We start from the raw sequence: 17,999 nt of genomic DNA on the forward strand, positions 1-17,999 counted from the left end.
ACATACTAAACAATTTAAAGGTTACGAAACTTATGCCGTCAATCTTTGCAACAAGAATATCTATGCTATATTTGAGGAATTATCACTATTATTAGAAAAATGATTACATCTAAATATATAAGATCTAGTAGCTGAGTTGGTTGGTTACATGAACTTTCACCTTATTGGTGAGAAATCCCATGTTGTAATCTCCTTCCCCATTTTCCCTTCCTCTAATCCTATGTAATAATTAAAAAAAAAATACATCTTAATATTTTGTTCAACCAACAAGGATTGTGAGGTGATAGAGGTATTGGGTTCAATACGAAATAGCACTCGTTAGGGAGCGAATCCGCGTCAATATAGATACTAGACATGAGATGAAAGTAAAAATAAATAAATATATATAGTCTGCTCGTATCCATCATTTCGAAAGACAACATTTTAATTAATTATATTATGATAATTCTATGAATTCACATTAAAAATTTCAGATTTTATCGATAGCATATAATTAGATAAAATGTTGTGTATTCGCATTTTATTCATATTTCGCATTTCATATATGTGATATTTATCTAACAATATAAGAAATTTTAACTTTTGGTGCGTTAAATGACATTGTTTCATGATATTTAATATTTTCTGGTCTTATAATAAAAAGAAACACAATATAAAATGATCCGGAATAACTTATATAAATTATTCCACATCTACGTATTTGTTTTTAGAATATTTTTTTTTCCAATTAGTACTCAAATCAAAAGCGAGTACATTAGAAATAAAAAATATAATGGTGGGACAGACCCTATTCCATCGAGCCAGACATAGAAATAGCCGCCCTAACTAAAGCGTGAGCAGTTTAATTTTTTCTAAATAGAAAAATAAATAGTAATTAAAAATATTTTATTAACATCTTACACTCATAAATAAGAGAATCGAAATAAGAATTATTTGAAATGTTTCCCAAGTAACATCGCATAGCCAAATGTTATTAGTAATTAGATCTCAATAACATTCCGATTTCCAAGACGTTATTGTAGATCAAGTAAAGAAAAAGAAACCGATGAGTCATTAATTTGACCCAATTTATTACCAAAAAGAAAGAAAGAAAAATTCAAGTTAATGAATAAATGAACAGGAGATTATTAATTATCTTAAACCCACCCTGAAAACACGGCTTCACCAGTGATGCCTAGAAAACGTAAAATACACACGTCAGCTATGTTGTTAACAAAGCCACAATTTTTCTTTTACTAATCTTTTCTTGTTTCTTGGGGAAAAGTCATAGTATTTGTGTCAACAAGAAAATTAAATCACATAATTTAATCTCTCCATAATGCTGGAATTATTTATCCAGGTTGGTTTTCTCCCCCTTTAAAATTAAACGCAAAATATGATTTGTAGATGAGAAATTTCTCAGTCTTGGTATAAAGTTTTTATCTTTATTTATAATTGAATGTGGGTTTTTAATTTCTCTCAATCTTGATATGACTGGCTTGAATTTTGATGGGAATTGATTCAAACCTGTTAGTTCTTGTTTTGGTGTTTGATATGAATGGTAGAGATATTTGTATTGTATATTTTAATATTCATCTTTACCCTCATTACAATTTTTTTTTTTTTTGGCCTTTCTTGGTTTTTGCTGCTTTGGGCTTGTTCTGATGTATTGAAAAATGGCTGTCAGATAACTAAGAATCAATTTTTGCAATAACCAGATTGTGATAAGTAAAACTGATTTTTCTAAATATAACTGATTAATCAGGTGAAAATAATCCAAAAGGAAACAAGTGCTTGGTGTGTGATCCTGATGCAATTTTTAGATTGTCTGGTTTTAATATTTGGAAGGGGCCTAAAATTTCTATGTTTTTTTTATAGGGTGAGCCAGTGGGAAAATCATCCCACAAAGCAAATTAGTATTAGTAAAGTACTTTTCAGGTGAATTTATTTAATACTCCTATGTCCTTTTGTGATAAATTGGAAGGATTTTTTCTAATTTTACGATGTTCGTATCTATTACTAAGCAGACCCTTTTATTGCAGTTCAGGGTTTAGGAGATTGTGTACTACTGGTCCATGCAGTTGGGAGTGCACGGAAATGTTGTAGTCTTGGGGTTGTTTTAGGTTAGCAATGGAAAGTAAAGTAGTAGATGAAAATGAGGAAGGCCCGGTTGGTCCCATACGAGTTGATAGATTTGGTTTTGTGAAGCAGGAACATAGTCCTGCTGAAGGTTTAGCAAGGAGTCGGTCGGCCTTTGAATATCAGAGGTAAGGAACTCCTTTTTTATTCACTAGTTGTTGTAGTTAAACTGGATTTATAATTTTTTTGTCGTATTTCCACTTCTGCACTTTCACCCGATTTGACATCCTGTAGACTGAAATGTAAACATTTTTTTTTGTAATTTCACAAAATTTAAATGGTGCTTCTTCAGATGTTTAATCAATAAACTCCATATTAAGGAGTAACTAATACTAATGCGCTGCCTAATAAGGGTGGCTCAGTTGGTTGAGCATGGGGCTTTCATAATGGAGGTCTCAAGTTTGAAACCCCCTGCCTACAACAGCAGGGGATTTGCCTTATGGGTCGAGCTTGTCTCACCGGGCTTGCCTAGTGCGGGTTACCTCTCCTGTGTGGTTTGCGAGCTATTGCACAGGAGCTGGGTTTACCCTGTGCGCACCCGAAGGGTAGCGGCTGCGGGTTCCCATGTCATAAAAAAAAAAAAAATCTAATGCGCTGCTTTCGTTTGACGAACAACTTTGTTTCTGCAGTATTTCTACTGGTGTTCACATGTTAGTTGGGGCAACCTTTATAAGTAATATTTGTGTATGAGAAGTAAATTGTAGGGCTACGCTTATTATGCAACATATTATGTATAATGAATTACAGCATTTAACGGGTCTGAATAGAGTGGAATGGATATATAGATACAAGTACAACTGAACCAAATTAGTTTGGAATTGAGGTGTAGTAGATTGATTTTTGATTCGTCGATGTCTTATTACATTTCTACAAATATTTGCAGAGATGAAAGAAGGATTAGAAAATGGAGAAAAATGATAGGTGTTGGAGGAAGTGATTGGAAGCAGTATGTTCGAAGGAAACCACATGTTGTTAAAAGACGAATACGGAAAGGAATTCCTGATTGTCTGAGGGGCCTTGTCTGGCAGCTAATTTCTGGAAGTCGGGACCTCTTGTTATTGAATCCTGGAGTTTATGAGGTAGGAGTTACCAAAAAAAAAAAAAATGTCCAACTTTGAGTTATTCTTTTTCATTATCCAGAAAATGTTCTATTGCTAGTTTTGGGCATTAATGGAGACATTTAATGCGTGACCCTAGGAGAAAGCTTAAAGTCCTACTCTTTTCTGGCCAATTTTTGTAATCTGCTGCTTTTCAACTGATTGCTCTGTCCTTGGCTTGTTCATTTTTGCTTTAGCTGTGTAACGGAAATCACTGATCTGATTGACGTTTTATCTGCTGCAGCAACTAGTCATATATGAGACATCAGCTTCCGAATTGGATATTATTCGAGATATTTCTCGCACCTTTCCTTCACATGTTTTCTTTCAGCAGAGACATGGACCTGGTCAAAGGTCTCTTTACAACGTTTTGAAAGCATATTCTGTCTTTGATCGAGATGTTGGATACGTACAGGTATACATCCTTAAATTATTGATTCACGGGTGGTCTAAATGTATGTTTATTGATTTTGGATGATACTGATCATTTTGATTGCAGGGCATGGGATTCGTGGCAGGTCTACTTCTTCTTTACATGAGTGAAGAAGATGCATTTTGGTTACTGGTTGCATTGTTGAAGGGAGCCGTTCACACTCCTATGGAAGGAATGTACTTGGTAAGTCTCAACCTTCAAACTGCTTGATGCAACCCCTGATAAATGTAGATGGTCAATACATTTGAACTAAAAAGTATTTGCATGTGAAATATCTGATCAATTCCTAAGCATGAAGAATTTGACTGTTCCTTCTGACCCTACTATTGACCATGGTATCCAAGTTAAACACAGAACTTTTTAATTTATTTTTTAATCCTTAATGCGGTCAACTGGATACAAATTCCGAAAATCACTTTCATAGTCTAGGGTCCATATAATAGCTTAAACATGACAACATGATGTGTTTCTGTGTGCATATAGAGCCTTTTTATGGTATGAGCTACTCTCTCCTTTCCAATTTATACAATGCTGTTTAATTTGGTACATGTCTAGTGTGAAGCTACTCTCTCCTATCCAAATTATATGATGGTGTTCAATTTTGGCAGAGTTTTAAGATATTCATTTTTGCCTTATGTGTTATATCAGTTTGTAACGGAAAAAAGAGTAAATTAATGGTTGAAAGTTAGCTTGATAGAGAAGATGTCACTGTAATTAAATGGATTTGAATTCTTAGAGTGGTGAAAGTTGGATAGAGATTAATTTGTGTCTAATATTTTGGAAGGTCCCAAACTGAAGTCTCCTTTTAATTGAATTCATTCTTACAGTTAATCATCTTCATGGTCTGGAGCAATAGGTTTATTCAAAGTAACTTTGGAATAATTTTATGGCAAGATTGGAATGCTTCATTCTCTTGGACTATTTGTGTTCTTTGTGCTCTTCCTTCATATATTAATAAAGTGAGAGTTGGGCCTCATCACATATCATGTGATCTAAGTCCAACATGATGATGTGTGTGGTACTTTGTTATTTAAACACTAATGAAGTTGTCAGCTGCAGATAATTGCCTTGAGGTTGCTTTCAGCCTATCTAAAGTTGTCAAGTTCTGATAAGCTGGTCCATTGCTTTTTTGCAGTAAATACTTGTTGATAAACCAATCAGTTAAGAATCGATATATGAGAATCAAAATACCAAGTTTTTTGGTGTCCAGTTCTGTTTAATATTATATGTTTAATGAAATTCCCTCATTTCTGATGATCCATGAATTCTCTCCTATCATGTTCTCTGTTCCTTTACGTTAGCCATAATTCTCTTGAGACTTTCAGCTACTTCCACATATTAGGAAGTTTTTGTTTCTTTAAAATGATTATATAGCATCTGTTGTATGCCCTACTTTATATTAAAATGATATATGTTGTACATGTGGACTAGGTAGGATTGCCGCTTGTACAGCAATACCTTTTTCAGTTTGATCGTTTGGTGAAAGAGCACATGCCAAAGTTAGGTGAGCATTTTGCTCAGGAAATGATAAATCCCAGCATGTATGCAAGTCAGTGGTTCATAACTGTTTTTTCGTACTCTTTCCCATTTCACTTGGCTCTCAGAATTTGGGATGTCTTCCTTTTTGAGGTCAGTAATCTATCATCATTATCCACTCTCTGATTCCAATTTATTGTTGAGCTTACCAAATTCACTATCCCAGGGTGTTAAAGTCGTCTTCAAAGTTGGATTGGCTCTATTAAAATATTGCCACGATGACCTGGTGAGTCTTAAATACAGAAAAGTTAATAAATGCAGCTTTTTCTTGCTCCTACATGCTACAACAACTATAACACTCGCTTCTTCGCAGGTAAAGTTGCCATTTGAGAAACTCATACATGCTTTGCGCAACTTCCCTGAGGATGCCATGAATCCAGATATACTGTTACCAATGGCTTTTTCAATCAAGGTTAGCCTCTCTCTCTCTCTCTCTCTCTCTAGTGTCAACACTCTCCTCGCCAAACAAGATATTAAGGTGCCAATGTCAGAATTTCTAATTGTCAATGTATTAATGCTCGAACATTTACCACAATTACCCTAAAATGATGTGACCATTTAAAACAAGTATTTTGTGGCATATGAGGATATAATATAGTGAGTAGGTTCAGTTTATATACCTGACATACTTGGACACCAATGTCTAGTCAAATATGGACATAACTCAGACAAAACATGGGGGGGATGGTAAACCTAGATGTCTGATGCGTTTTTTTATTTACTTAAATATATAATGTTTCGTACAACATTTCAACTTTCGCATGAAACCTCAGGAGGCTATTCTCCGCTAGTGGTTTAGTAGAAAAATTGGACTTTGATGAGGCTACCGTCTTCAACAAGTATCTGAAAAGAGATACCACAAAGCATCCCAGGGTGTGGTCAATCAAGTGGGATGAAAATCATGAGGTCTTGGGTTCAAATCCTAGCGGAGACAAAAACAATAGGTGATCTCTTCCCATTTGTCCAATCCTTGGTGGACAGAGTTACCCGATACCTGTGTTGGTGGGAGGTAGCCAGCTACCTAGTGGAATTATTCGAGGTATGCGCAAGCTGGCCTGGACACACACGGTTATCAAAAAAGGAGATACCACAAACTTCTTGAAGGGTTCATGCTTCAGTTCTAAAGCTTGTATGACCAAATTCTTAATCCCATTAGTATGCTTAATTGCATGGTAGTTCATGTTCTGTGTGTAGTCTCCACAGTTTTTTGTTTTAATGGAATATGTAGCAGCCACATTGGGAAGTTCAAATGCGTTTTTGTTATTGTCAACTTGCGTAGCGATAACTAGACTACAGCCTTAGGCTTGTGAACGTGGCAAGTAAAAAGTCGTGGCTCTAAGTGGGATCCATAAAATAAAGTAGTTTGAGTAGATACAAGTAAAATCTAACCAGTAGAGGCTTGTAATGCTGCTGAGTTTGGCTCAAGAAGGGGGTCCTAATCCAAGTGGATAAAGCTCAGAAGCAAAAACCTAGCCTGAACGTCAAACCGAGTCAATTGCGTGCAGATTGCAAGTCTGGGGGGTAACTAACACTAGAGGTGTACATGGACCTGGTTGGTTCGGTTTTTTCAAATACCAAACCAAACCAATTGCATTGGGTTTTTAAATTTATAAACCAAAGCAAACCAACAAAAGTCGGGTTTTCTCAGTTTTTTCGGGTTGCTCGGGTTTTTTCGGTAAAGTCTTCATACAAAATATATAACTTGTAGTTCAAATATTTCTGTAGTCCTAGTAAGATACAACTATTTAATTAAGATATTTTTTAAGAAAATAACACAAAATGTGAGATGAAAGATGACATTGTACTAAAATATTCAACAAACAAAAAGTAATGAAATCGCATAAAATAAAATAATCATAATCTAAAGTACTAAGTCATGCTATAATAAATACGGCTAGTTTATAAGGCATATAGAAAATGATCATAATCTAAAAGTACTAAGTCATGCTAAAATAAGTATGACTAATAAGTATTAATTACATGACTAAATATCAAAGAAAAAAATAAAATTAAGTTATGTATTTTCACTTTCTAAACCAATATAAAACTAAAAAATAGATATACAACATTATTGTCATTCCTAGTGTTAGAATTGAATTTCTTTGTTAGCATTAGTATTGACTTGATTTTTGTTGAGTTTTATTTGAGTTACTAATATCTTATGGGCTATAAAATTTATTGGACCATTCAAAATTCTAATTTCAAGCTTGAAATAATATGTTAAAAACCAAAAAGCTATGAAAAAGTTTGAGAAATATTTATAGATTACATTATAAATAAATGTTTTTATGTAGAAAATATTTTTAAAATTTTGTAAATGTAATGTCGGGTTGGTTTGATTTGGTTTGACTTTTTTTTAGTTAAAACCAAACCTAACCAATAGTGGTCAGGTATTTCTTTTTAAAACCAAACCACTAGTCGGGTTTTTTTCTTGGTTTGATTCGGATTATCGATTTGGTGCTGTTTGTCGGTTTCCTTTGTACAAACTTAACTAGCACTGTAAAGTTATTAGTGGCAAAGATTTGGCGCCAAGCCTATGCAAGGATTAAAGTGAGGGAATTGTTATTAGCTAAAGGGTAGTTATATAACACTTGATGATATTTCTTTACATATTTGATTTCTCAAAAGAGACTACTTGCTATGGATATAAACACAAGATTGAAACAATCTATAGAAGGAAACAAAAGGCCAGTAGTTATATAATACTTGATAATATTTCTTTACATATTTGATTTCTCTGAGAGAGTACACTTAATCTGGATATAAACACAAGATTGAAACAATCTAAAGAAGGAAATAAAAGGCTCTCAGCATCTGTCTGAATATTCATTTGATTTCTGTCCTCCTGTCTCTAGGTGTCATGTTGTTGAGCTATTGGTCATTTGTTTTTGTCCTTTTCATTTAATAGGTTTCCAAGTATTTGGAGGAACTGAAGCAGGAATATGAGCAGCAACGCGGGAAACCTCCTGAATCCCCAGTCAAACAGTAACATCTACCAAATTGCAAAATACAACTGGAGAAACAATCAGCCAGCTTTTGTGTATAAAATTTGGATTCGTTAGTTCTCTGTTTACAAAGCTGTCTCAGCTGATGTACATAAACACATAGACAGATTACGCGACCCATACATTTTTTAGTAGAAAATGGAAAAATTGTGATAGCTGCTTGGTCTATTATTTGGAGAGGCGCCTCAGTCTTTGCCATGAGGCTCAATGGTGCAAGTCCTACTAGGCTTCTTATGCTAGAAATGTTATATCCATCTTTCTCTCTATCTACTATCATTTATACCTGATAACGATAGTGTTCGGACCAGTTTACGTGCGTCTCAACTAGTCCATGGGTACCTACTAACTCTCTGCTTTGTTATATTAGACAGCTAATTAATGGTGTAGCTTCTGTCTTGTCGGAATGTTGAGGAAAGATGGTAGCAAGCCTTTAGGATATTTTCAGTGACTTGGCAGCCTTATCTTGTGGTGTGAGATTGGGTTCTTGTCTCAGTCTATAAGCTGAGTCAGCCTCGTTACATTTAGCTAACCACACGAGTTGGTGGCATTTTAATATGTTAGCTGGATTTGTCAGAAGAAAACATGCGTTTAGCTGTGGCAACAATCTTTGCTTCTTAAATTTTGTTTTATTTGTTTGCATAGACATCTGTAAAACTTGATTTTATAGCTTCCTTTATTAGTTAGGATTTCATTTTTCACTAGAAACCATTTCAATTGGTCCTTAACTAAGGTGTCGCTTGGTCACGGGGATTAGAAGATACTCTCAGTATGATATTAGGAGCCCGTTTGGATTGGCTTATAAGTTGCTTATAAGCTGTTTTCAGCTTTTTTGAGTGTTTGGCTGGCCAGCTTAAAGTCATTTTGTGCTTAAAATAAGCTCAAAAAAATAATTTGGCCCATTTGATTTAGTTTATCTAAAGCAGCTTAGAAGTTGAAAACAGCTTATAAGCCAAAAAAAATAAGTTAGACTACCCCAACTTATTTTTTTTGGCTTATAAGCTGCAAACAGCTTATAGGCATAAGCCCATCCAAACAGGCTCTAGATGGCCAATTCGCACGGGGCAATTTGCAGAATTGCCCTTCTTTTGGGGTGGTCTTTAAATTTTGCCTCTCATATTTGTGGTCTTTAAATTTTACTCCTCATATTTGTGGTCTTTAAGTTTTGTCCTTCGCTTAGATACCTGAGGTTTTGGGTTAGAACTCCCGCTCAAGCATAAAATAAAATAAAAATTCGCAAGGCAGGGCTGGGGGAGTGTATGCCGGATCCGGCATACAGTCCTTAAGAAAAAACTAAAGTTATGCCGGAGGGGGCATAACTTTTTCTTAAGGAAAAACTAAAGTTATACCGAAGGGGTCATAACTTTTCCTTAAGACATAGTTTAGTTATGCCTTATGGGGCAGACTTTTAATTAAGGCATAACTAAAAGTATGTCCCATAAGGCATAGACTTTGCCTTATAAGGTAAACTTTTAGTTATGCCTTGAGGAAAAGTTCCGCCTTATGGAGCATACTTTTAGTTATGTCTTATGGGGCACACTTTTAGTTAAGGCATAGCTAAAAGTATGCCCCATAAGGCAGAACTTTTCCTTAAGGCATAACTAAAAGTTTGCCTTGAAAAGTAAAAAAAAAAAAAATATATGCCTCAAGGCAAAGTCTGCCCCCTCCGGCATAACTTTAGTTTTTCCTTAAGGATTATATGCCGGATCCGGCATACACTCCTCTCAGCCCTGCCTTGCGAGTTTTTATTTTTATTTTATGCCTGAGTGGGGGTTCGAACCCAGAACCTCAGGTATTCGCCTACCTTTTCAAGTGAAAGGCAAAACTTAAAGACCACAAATAAGAAGCCCTCAAATTTGAAATCTTTAACTTTTGTCCTTTACTAAAAATTCCTTGGTTTCGGATTCGAATTCCCGCTCAGTCAAAAATTAAAAAGAAAAAAAATCGCAAGATAGAGTTTGGATGCAAAGCAGAATTTTGCATGTTTACCTTCAGGCCAAAACGCTGCCTCAAGGCCAAAAATCTATCTTTTGACTCAGATTTCTAACTATCAACTTCACTAAGATACAGTTCCACGGTGTTCCAAACAATAATTTGAATTTTCAGCAGTCAATTAATGCCTGTACCTTTAGGCCAAAACTCTGCCTTAAGTGCCTTCAAAACTCTGCCTCACATGCAAAATTCTGTCTTGAGAATCCAAACATATGCCTTGCAAAATTCCTTTTTTTTTTACTGAATTGGGATTCGAACTCACAACTTCGGAACGTTAGACAAAGGGCAAAACTTAAAAACCACCAATTTGAAGGACAAAAATGAAAGACGGCCCCAAATGAAGGATAATCCGCGCAAAAAAAAAAGTATATTTCAATTTTAATGAATGGACCGGGCATTGACGAGACGTGCACTATGTTATCCAGTGAGTATGACCCCTATATCGTAATTTCTGCATTATAACTAGTACTCCCTCCGTCACAAAAAGATTGTCTTAGTTTGACTTGACATGGAGTTTAAGAAATAAAGGAAGATTTTTAAAATGTGTAATCTAAAATAAACCTTAAATATTTGCGTGACTGTAAATCATCTCATATAGTTAAATTATTTCTAAATATAGAAATGTGTCACTTTTTTTTTAATAAATTAATAAGGAAAGTAAGACAATCTTTTTGGGACGAAGTAAGTAGTATATAACTTTGTTCACGAATCGAACAACTAATAACACTTGATTAATGCATCAAGAAATCCGTTGTAAGTTCGAACTAATTAGTGTCAAAAAGGTTGAAAAGACATGCAGTTGCATGAGATTACAGTAAAACCGAGGTAGAATGGCTGGAATTGTGAAAATAAATCCATAACTCGAAGTCAAGAAACTGTGAGGATAAAAAGACGGTTTTAATGGGTTTTCTGCCAAATAGAAATTGTCTTTTAGGTCTAGTAAGGGGCGGATAATGGAGGTGACTATCTACGTAGCAACTTCAAAAAAGAACTGTCAAGCATTAATAAAAATGGAAGTTCTTGCTAGTAGGCTAGTCCCTACAACACATTGAGAAATCAATAGTTTCCTCAACTTGCATTACTAGGGACCAGCTGTTTCATCATAGAACAAAATCACCATCAGTTGGAGTTGGACTAAACTTACAAAGAAGCCCCAGCAGCCTGTATATCAGGTCACTGTATATCGGGTTTTCTCTCTAAGCTCTTTTGGGGGTACCCGCACTCGTACCAAATAACAACTAAGGTAGATGGGAAGGAACTACTCTCAAATAGGATTTTGAACCATAGTCTTCCCCTTAAAGAAGATAAATTATAGTACTATTCAAATAATATTGAATACACATAGCAAGAAATACTTCTGTACACCCCCCCCCCCCCCCCCCCAATTGTTTTCAGTTTAGTTACAAGGCCATCAAGTCCACAAAACAATTAACTCCCTATCTACTTTAATACAAGGAAAGAACCAAAAAAAAAAAAAAAACAAGGGACAAATAAAAGATAAGAAAGAATAGAACCCAACAATGGGAAGAGAAAGAAAAGTAGTAAATCTCTGATCAACAATATACCACCGGAAACAGTTCATCCTCCTACTCAGTAGATCCGTCCGGTAGACTTCATTATGATGAAGGCTTTTAAATAGGTGCGTGAGCTTCTCATAAATAATCAGAAAGCTGTGTCTAAGCCTGTTATACTTTATGGTTCCTTCTACTTTCTGACCTTGAATCTGGGTTGTCACTCTTGTCAGTGTCGTAGTTTTGAGAATCACTCTCCGTGTTACCTGCTTGGGATCTTCGTTGCCTTCGATCCTGCAGTGAAGAAAATGAAATGATACATAAGTTTCTCATTTCCCGTGTGTGAATGATTTGCTATATTTTTGTTTTTCAGTTTATGTTCAAGTTGATCTAATCCAAATTCCATCAAAAATAGTTTACCATCCCATATTATTATCATTATAATTGTAGCTGCAACCAGTAATCAACATGAAATATTATTTAAGGCAGAAACTTGCAACATCAGAGAATTTGGGTATACATCATGATGAACAGGAGACATTAAGAAAAGAACACACAATTCATACGAGCATCTATGTGGTTGCCATGATATTATTCCCCATTAATGGACAAAGGGATAGCAATCCCTCAAAGAATGAGAGAAGATTGTCGGTCTTCGTTCTTACCGTCATTGCAAAGACCATTCACTAAGGGTAGAGCAATTGACAGAAAAAATGCATTTTGACGAAGATATATACAGACAAAATATTAGGCATATCTATCATCGGGTATCATCTCTACAAGCAATGAAGCAAATAATAGCTGTATTCACGTGGATGTTTGTTCATCCTCCCTTCATTTATTTTTTTAACTACACCTCAGGAAACAATGAAGTTGGTCTCAAAGAACGTTAACAGTTGACTAAGTCCCTATATAAGGGAAGAATGATCAAATACACGAGCCATATTTTTTTTTTTTTTTGGGTCAAATACACAAGCCATGTTCATAAACACTCGGACATGAATGTGCTTATCCAACAACCTCTACAAGCAATGCAGATTGAATTACAAGAAACTGCTAATATAACGCATCTGTTCAAGCGAAGTACTGTATCTAACAGGGATCACACATATTAACAAATTATGAAACTTGAGGACCCAGCGCACGAAACATAAATTTTGAGCTTTACATGGCAGAAAAGAGAGAACACAAAGAGATACCGACCTCTCTTGGTATGGGATATTCCTCTGATTCAAGCATACGAACAACTTGGCTCATCTTTGGTCTCTTGTCAGAATCTGGATCCACACATCTCAGAGCAGTCAGAAGGGCTCTTTTGAGAGCTCTTGTTGGTGGTCTTGTTTCAATATTTGGATCTACTACTTCCTCAGACCGTCTGCTTCCAACCATCATTTTCAACCAATCAACAAGATTCACCTGCAACCAGAAAGTCTTATGTCATTTAAGAGTCTGCTCGTAACACAAATATCGAGTAGCGTGAGGAACTACTCGCAACTAGACCATTTTTGAGTCATAAATGATAGATGAAGTCCTGTGTCAACCCTTTAGGAATCAAATCTGCGATCCCAAGTCGGTATTTACTAGTGGAAATGGGGAAAAACTAAACTGGTTTGAAGAATTAATTGCATTATGAAGCAAATTAATCAGAGAAGTAGATTATTGGTATAAAGGAAGTGATGAGGGAGATTGAAGAGGACATCAGCATAAAAATTAACAGAGGCCAAAATCAAAAATAGATTTTCTTGATGAATCCTCGACTAAAACTCAAGCTCTAATGAGAATTCTTAACCAAGGTTGAGAAGTTTCAGATATGATTCAGTCTACTAATATCTCGGGTCTTAATATAAAACTTTGTGAGCCGTTCAGGGTGAAAGACCAGAAAATTCAAATGTTGATCAGTTACATCACCTTTCCATTGGACTTGATGAACTGAAGTATAAGATTACTATTTTACTGATTAATGGATAGCAAAGAAGACATACCCACCCACCACATAAAGCACCAGACTAGGACACTAAATAGCTAAGTTTTTCTTTTTTCTATAAGTCACTAGATAGCTTAGTTATTATGAATATTGTCTTGATAGATACAAAATTATCTTTCTTATGACATGGTGAAAAGAGACAAAAAGACTACCAAGCATTGTTCGTAAGCAACAAGAACTAGCAAGATGTTAGCATATTAGCTATTCGTTCAGGTAATGTAATGAATGGTGAACAAGGAAGGCTAAAGCATAGGACAATCTCTTAAACTCTTATTCAGCTGTAAGAGTGAAGTCATGAGCATGGTTTTCAACAAGATCAATCAGCTGGAAACAGCAGAGCTGAGATATCCCTCTCAAAGATTCATAGCATGTAAACATTGATTATGGTACGTGATATGTAACGACAAGTAATCTGGAAAATTTCAAGGGAAACTGAATAGAAAATGCAAATGAGATATATGAAAACCAGCACGGTAAGTATTAATAAAGATATACTCTGCCAAATATATGGGCACAATCAGTTTACAGCTTCTTCAATAATGAGGATGCAGATAAGATATTTACATCAGTGTGCTAATTCGATCTTAAGATAAGGTACTAAAGAAAACAAACCTCTTGGGCAGGACGGCCATAGTCCACGGGATCTCTTCCTGTGATTGATTCTAACAACACAACCCCAAAGCTATAAACATCACTCTTTTCATTCAAGAGACCAGTATTTGCATATTCAGGAGCCACATACCTGTCAAATATTTGAAAGCGCGGTAAATGATATAATACTGCTAAAATAGCAATTCAGTTTCAAGACACCAAAAGTCGAAGATTGTAAAGACCAGAACATGAATATATATTACACAAGCTGGAATGGAATCAAAAGGAGCAGAAAGAAGAAACTAACCCAAAGGTACCCATGACTCGAGTTGTGATATGACTTTTCCCAGCACCAAGCAGTTTGGCCAGACCAAAATCAGAGACCTTAGCATTGAAGTCATCATCAATCAATATATTACTTGATTTTATGTCTCGGTGAACAACTTTGGGCTCAATATTCTCATGCAAATAGGCAAGACTGCAAGAAATGGTAGCACATCAAGAGATCTGTATTATTCCAAAATAGATTTAACTGAATGAACTTACGCTTTAGCTGTCCCAAGGAGAACCTTCATCCTAGCCTCCCAAGTGAGATACCCATGGTGTCTCATGGCTCCATGAAGCCACTGTTCCAAATTTCCATTGTTGACATACTCGTAAACCAGCATCCTGAAATCATGAATTAGAACAGAGCATTTTCAAATGTTAAACAAGAAAGAACATAATTTGCATTGAATCCACAGCTTTATTTTCATGTCAAAAAAGGTATAGGGCTATCACAGGGACTTCCAGACGGGGAAATACCTGTGAGTTCCTTCAATGCAGTATCCTAGAAGGCGAACCAAATTTTTGTGACGCACGTGGCCAATGGCTTCAACCTCCACTTGGAACTCTTTTTCTGCTTGACCTCTGGGATCAAAGATCTTAAATTCAAACTCAACTAAAACAAAAGGACCAGTAAGGAAATTATATAATATGATTTTATCGACTCACAGATTGTTGAGGAGCTTCTTAATAGCTACGGGTGTTCCATTAATCAAATTTCCTCTGTAGACAATGCCATATCCACCCTCACCGAGAATATTCTCCTTTGAGAACCGGCCTGTTGCTATCTCAAGATCTCTCAATGTAAACCAGTGGCCCCAACCCAAGTGAGAAAACTCAGGTAATCCGGTTAGAGGAGAAGGAGCAGTTATCGGATGTGAATTGTAAGCTTTATACAATCCGTTTTTGCATGAACTCCCGTCTTCTCCTGATTGTGACCCACAACAGTCCTTGTCAACATGATGGAAGGAACCTGATTGACTGCTGTTATCTCCATTCTTTTTCCCCATACCAAGATGAACTAGAACCTTGTCGGATTCTTTATCATTGGTTTTATCATGAATAGTGAGAAGAATTCCGTCGCGTGGAGAAAAATCATTTGTTGATACTTGCTCAACCCGAACTTCTTTAATTTCCTTAGAAACCTTAGGTATTTGGCTAACAGGGAGATTGTCTGTACCTCTTTTTGACTTCCTCCGGAAAGTGAGATAAAGTGTTAACAATAAGAGGATTACCACAATGAAAATCCCAACAAATATCCCGATCAATTGCCAGACCTTGAGACCAAAAACAGCAGTTTTTTGGGACATTTCATCCTTTAGACTAGAAGCCATCTTCTAGGATGTCAACAGACCTATAAAAATAGCATAAATTGAATGATGAACGGCAACTTTACACAAAAAACACACATCTAACAATATCTAACTGATGCTCTAATTTTTATTTCTGAATTCTCTAATTGCAACGCCAAGTCAAAACAGAACATATCAGCACTTCCAAAAAAAATATTCCTTTAACCACCAATGTGTAGGGATCAAAACACAGAAAGCAAACAGCAAATTCATAAACTGACCCAATCAACCAAGAGATCATGTAACAAGATCCGCTAATACAGAATGTAAAGCAACATAAACAAAAGCCCTTATAAAACTCCTGATGCCAATGTTAAGAAAATAAACAAGAAATGCAAAACAATGGGAACATAGAGAAATAAAGTTGATGACTTTGAGAAAGTTCACATTTTTATAATTCCCATACCTTTTTGAGATATACCCAAAACCAAATCTTTAATGCCCAGATCTCAAGAACCCCATCATCATTCTCTTCCTTAAAAGATGAACCAGAACCAATCCCCACAGATCTTGACCAAGTAAACCCAAAAAATAGCCAATCTCAAAATTGACCAGTTACCAAGAACACACACAAACAAACCCTCTTCAGAGCTACACAAGTTAAATAGCAAAACTAATACAATTATCTATCAGAGTCTTTCACAGCATTGAGAGATTCAAGTCCAAATCTAAGCTGAGATGGTGCTTTCTGGCCCCCCTGTACAGTAAACCAAATGACAACAACAAAAGGACTGAATTTGCAAAGAGAGTAAAGATACATAGAATGGTACTAATGTTTATGATTATTTTTTTAGAAATAGGAATATGACACATAAGGAAAGGAAAGATGGAGTTATCAGTGGTAGGTGTTGAAGGAAATGCCTTACAAACAGTAAAAGTGAAGTCATGGAAGAGGTGCAAGGCAACCTCTTAGTTGGCACCACAACCTCTTTTTTAATTTCTTATGAAGATGACTGATTATCAGAAAAGAAATAAAAATAAAAAGATAACTTTACTACCATTAACATACTGTCATTAGAAAAATAACTTCTAAAGACAAAGTTATATAATATAAAAAAAGACAAATGTTATTATCATAGGAAAAAAAGAAGAAGTATAATTGTTGGTCAAATAAAGGAAATGAGTTGTATTTGGTTGAAGCTGAAGAAATTCCTAAAATCTCTAAAATTCTCATACCATAAATTGGAAGAAGATAAACCAACAAAGCTGATGTAACAGTGTGTACACATCAGCTTGCAACTAAAAGTAGGGTAACTTTCTACAGTTCTTTCCTTTTTTACAGGGAGAAAAAATGGTAGAAAGAAACAAGAAAGTACAGTGGCAGATGGAAAAAAGAGAAGAAAAAGTTAAACAAGCAAATGACAGGCTTTGTTTGGCAGAGGAAGGCATTGTCAGTAAACTCAACTGACTTGGGGTTTAGGTGGATGACATCCTGGACTCTTGTGGACCTCTTGTAGACCAAGTCAAGAACTCTCTTAAGGACCCGTTTGGCGTGGAAATTTTTCGCTTTATTTAAAAATTAGCGTTTGACTATAAAAATTTTAAATACAATAGTTGTATTTAAAATTTGAATAACACTTAAAATTCTGCTTTCACTTTTTTTTTTTTACTTTGAGTACATTTAAACAACGAAATATTCTTGTGCATAAACTATAACCAAACACAACTCTATCTTCAATTTCAACTTCAAGTGAAAAATATTTGATTTTCGTGGCCAAGGGCCTACTTATTTTTTTCTTGCTTTTTCCTGTTGTTAACTTTTTAGGATTTTTTTTTTTTAAATTATTTGCAATTATATGATCTCTTTCTTCCTTACATCATTTGATTTTCTTTAGAGGATTTCAACTTTTTTTCTTTTGCTTCCAGGTTTATTGTTTATTACAATATGACAGTATTATAAAAAGAATTATACTCATATTAATAATAATTTCTTTTACACAATTTTATTACCGCACTTGCTAACGAATTCTTGGTTAAGTCACCTCGAATGATATGAGCCGCGTGTAGGGACACTGGCACATATGATTTTTAGGAAAATCATATAACAAAATAGTCTTTG

At 35.3% G+C, this 17,999-nt stretch overlaps 2 protein-coding genes across 5 annotated transcripts; one reads left to right on the forward strand and one right to left on the reverse strand.

Annotated features, from left to right (window-relative positions):
• Positions 1 to 1,118: 1,118 nt before the first annotated feature.
• On the forward strand, positions 1,119 to 8,455 carry LOC132598502 (uncharacterized). 4 transcript variants are annotated; one of them, XM_060311419.1, is made up of 10 exons: positions 1,119 to 1,339; positions 1,858 to 1,917; positions 2,022 to 2,246; positions 3,002 to 3,197; positions 3,460 to 3,630; positions 3,715 to 3,831; positions 5,080 to 5,277; positions 5,351 to 5,410; positions 5,498 to 5,596; positions 8,093 to 8,455. In XM_060311419.1, the coding sequence occupies exons 3-10, from the start codon at positions 2,110 to 2,112 to the stop codon at positions 8,171 to 8,173; spliced, it is 1,059 nt and encodes a 352-aa protein (XP_060167402.1). In that variant the 5' UTR covers positions 1,119 to 1,339; positions 1,858 to 1,917; positions 2,022 to 2,109; the 3' UTR covers positions 8,174 to 8,455. The 4 variants fall into 4 exon arrangements, with proteins under 4 accessions (XP_060167402.1, XP_060167403.1, XP_060167404.1 ...); XM_060311420.1 differs by having other exon boundaries at positions 2,027 to 2,246; XM_060311421.1 differs by lacking the exon at positions 1,858 to 1,917.
• A 3,093-nt stretch (positions 8,456 to 11,548) lies between these two features.
• LOC132598503 (probable receptor-like protein kinase At5g18500) lies at positions 11,549 to 17,016 on the reverse strand. Its single transcript, XM_060311423.1, has 8 exons — positions 16,347 to 17,016; positions 15,258 to 15,942; positions 15,069 to 15,173; positions 14,811 to 14,933; positions 14,572 to 14,742; positions 14,286 to 14,415; positions 12,893 to 13,105; positions 11,549 to 11,983 (listed from the first exon to the last, which is right to left on the reverse strand). The coding sequence occupies exons 2-8, from the start codon at positions 15,920 to 15,922 to the stop codon at positions 11,864 to 11,866; spliced, it is 1,527 nt and encodes a 508-aa protein (XP_060167406.1). The 5' UTR covers positions 15,923 to 15,942; positions 16,347 to 17,016; the 3' UTR covers positions 11,549 to 11,863.
• Positions 17,017 to 17,999: the final 983 nt, after the last annotated feature.

Source organism: Lycium barbarum, chromosome 6 (assembly GCF_019175385.1).
Source record: "Lycium barbarum isolate Lr01 chromosome 6, ASM1917538v2, whole genome shotgun sequence".
NCBI lineage: Eukaryota > Viridiplantae > Streptophyta > Magnoliopsida > Solanales > Solanaceae > Lycium > Lycium barbarum.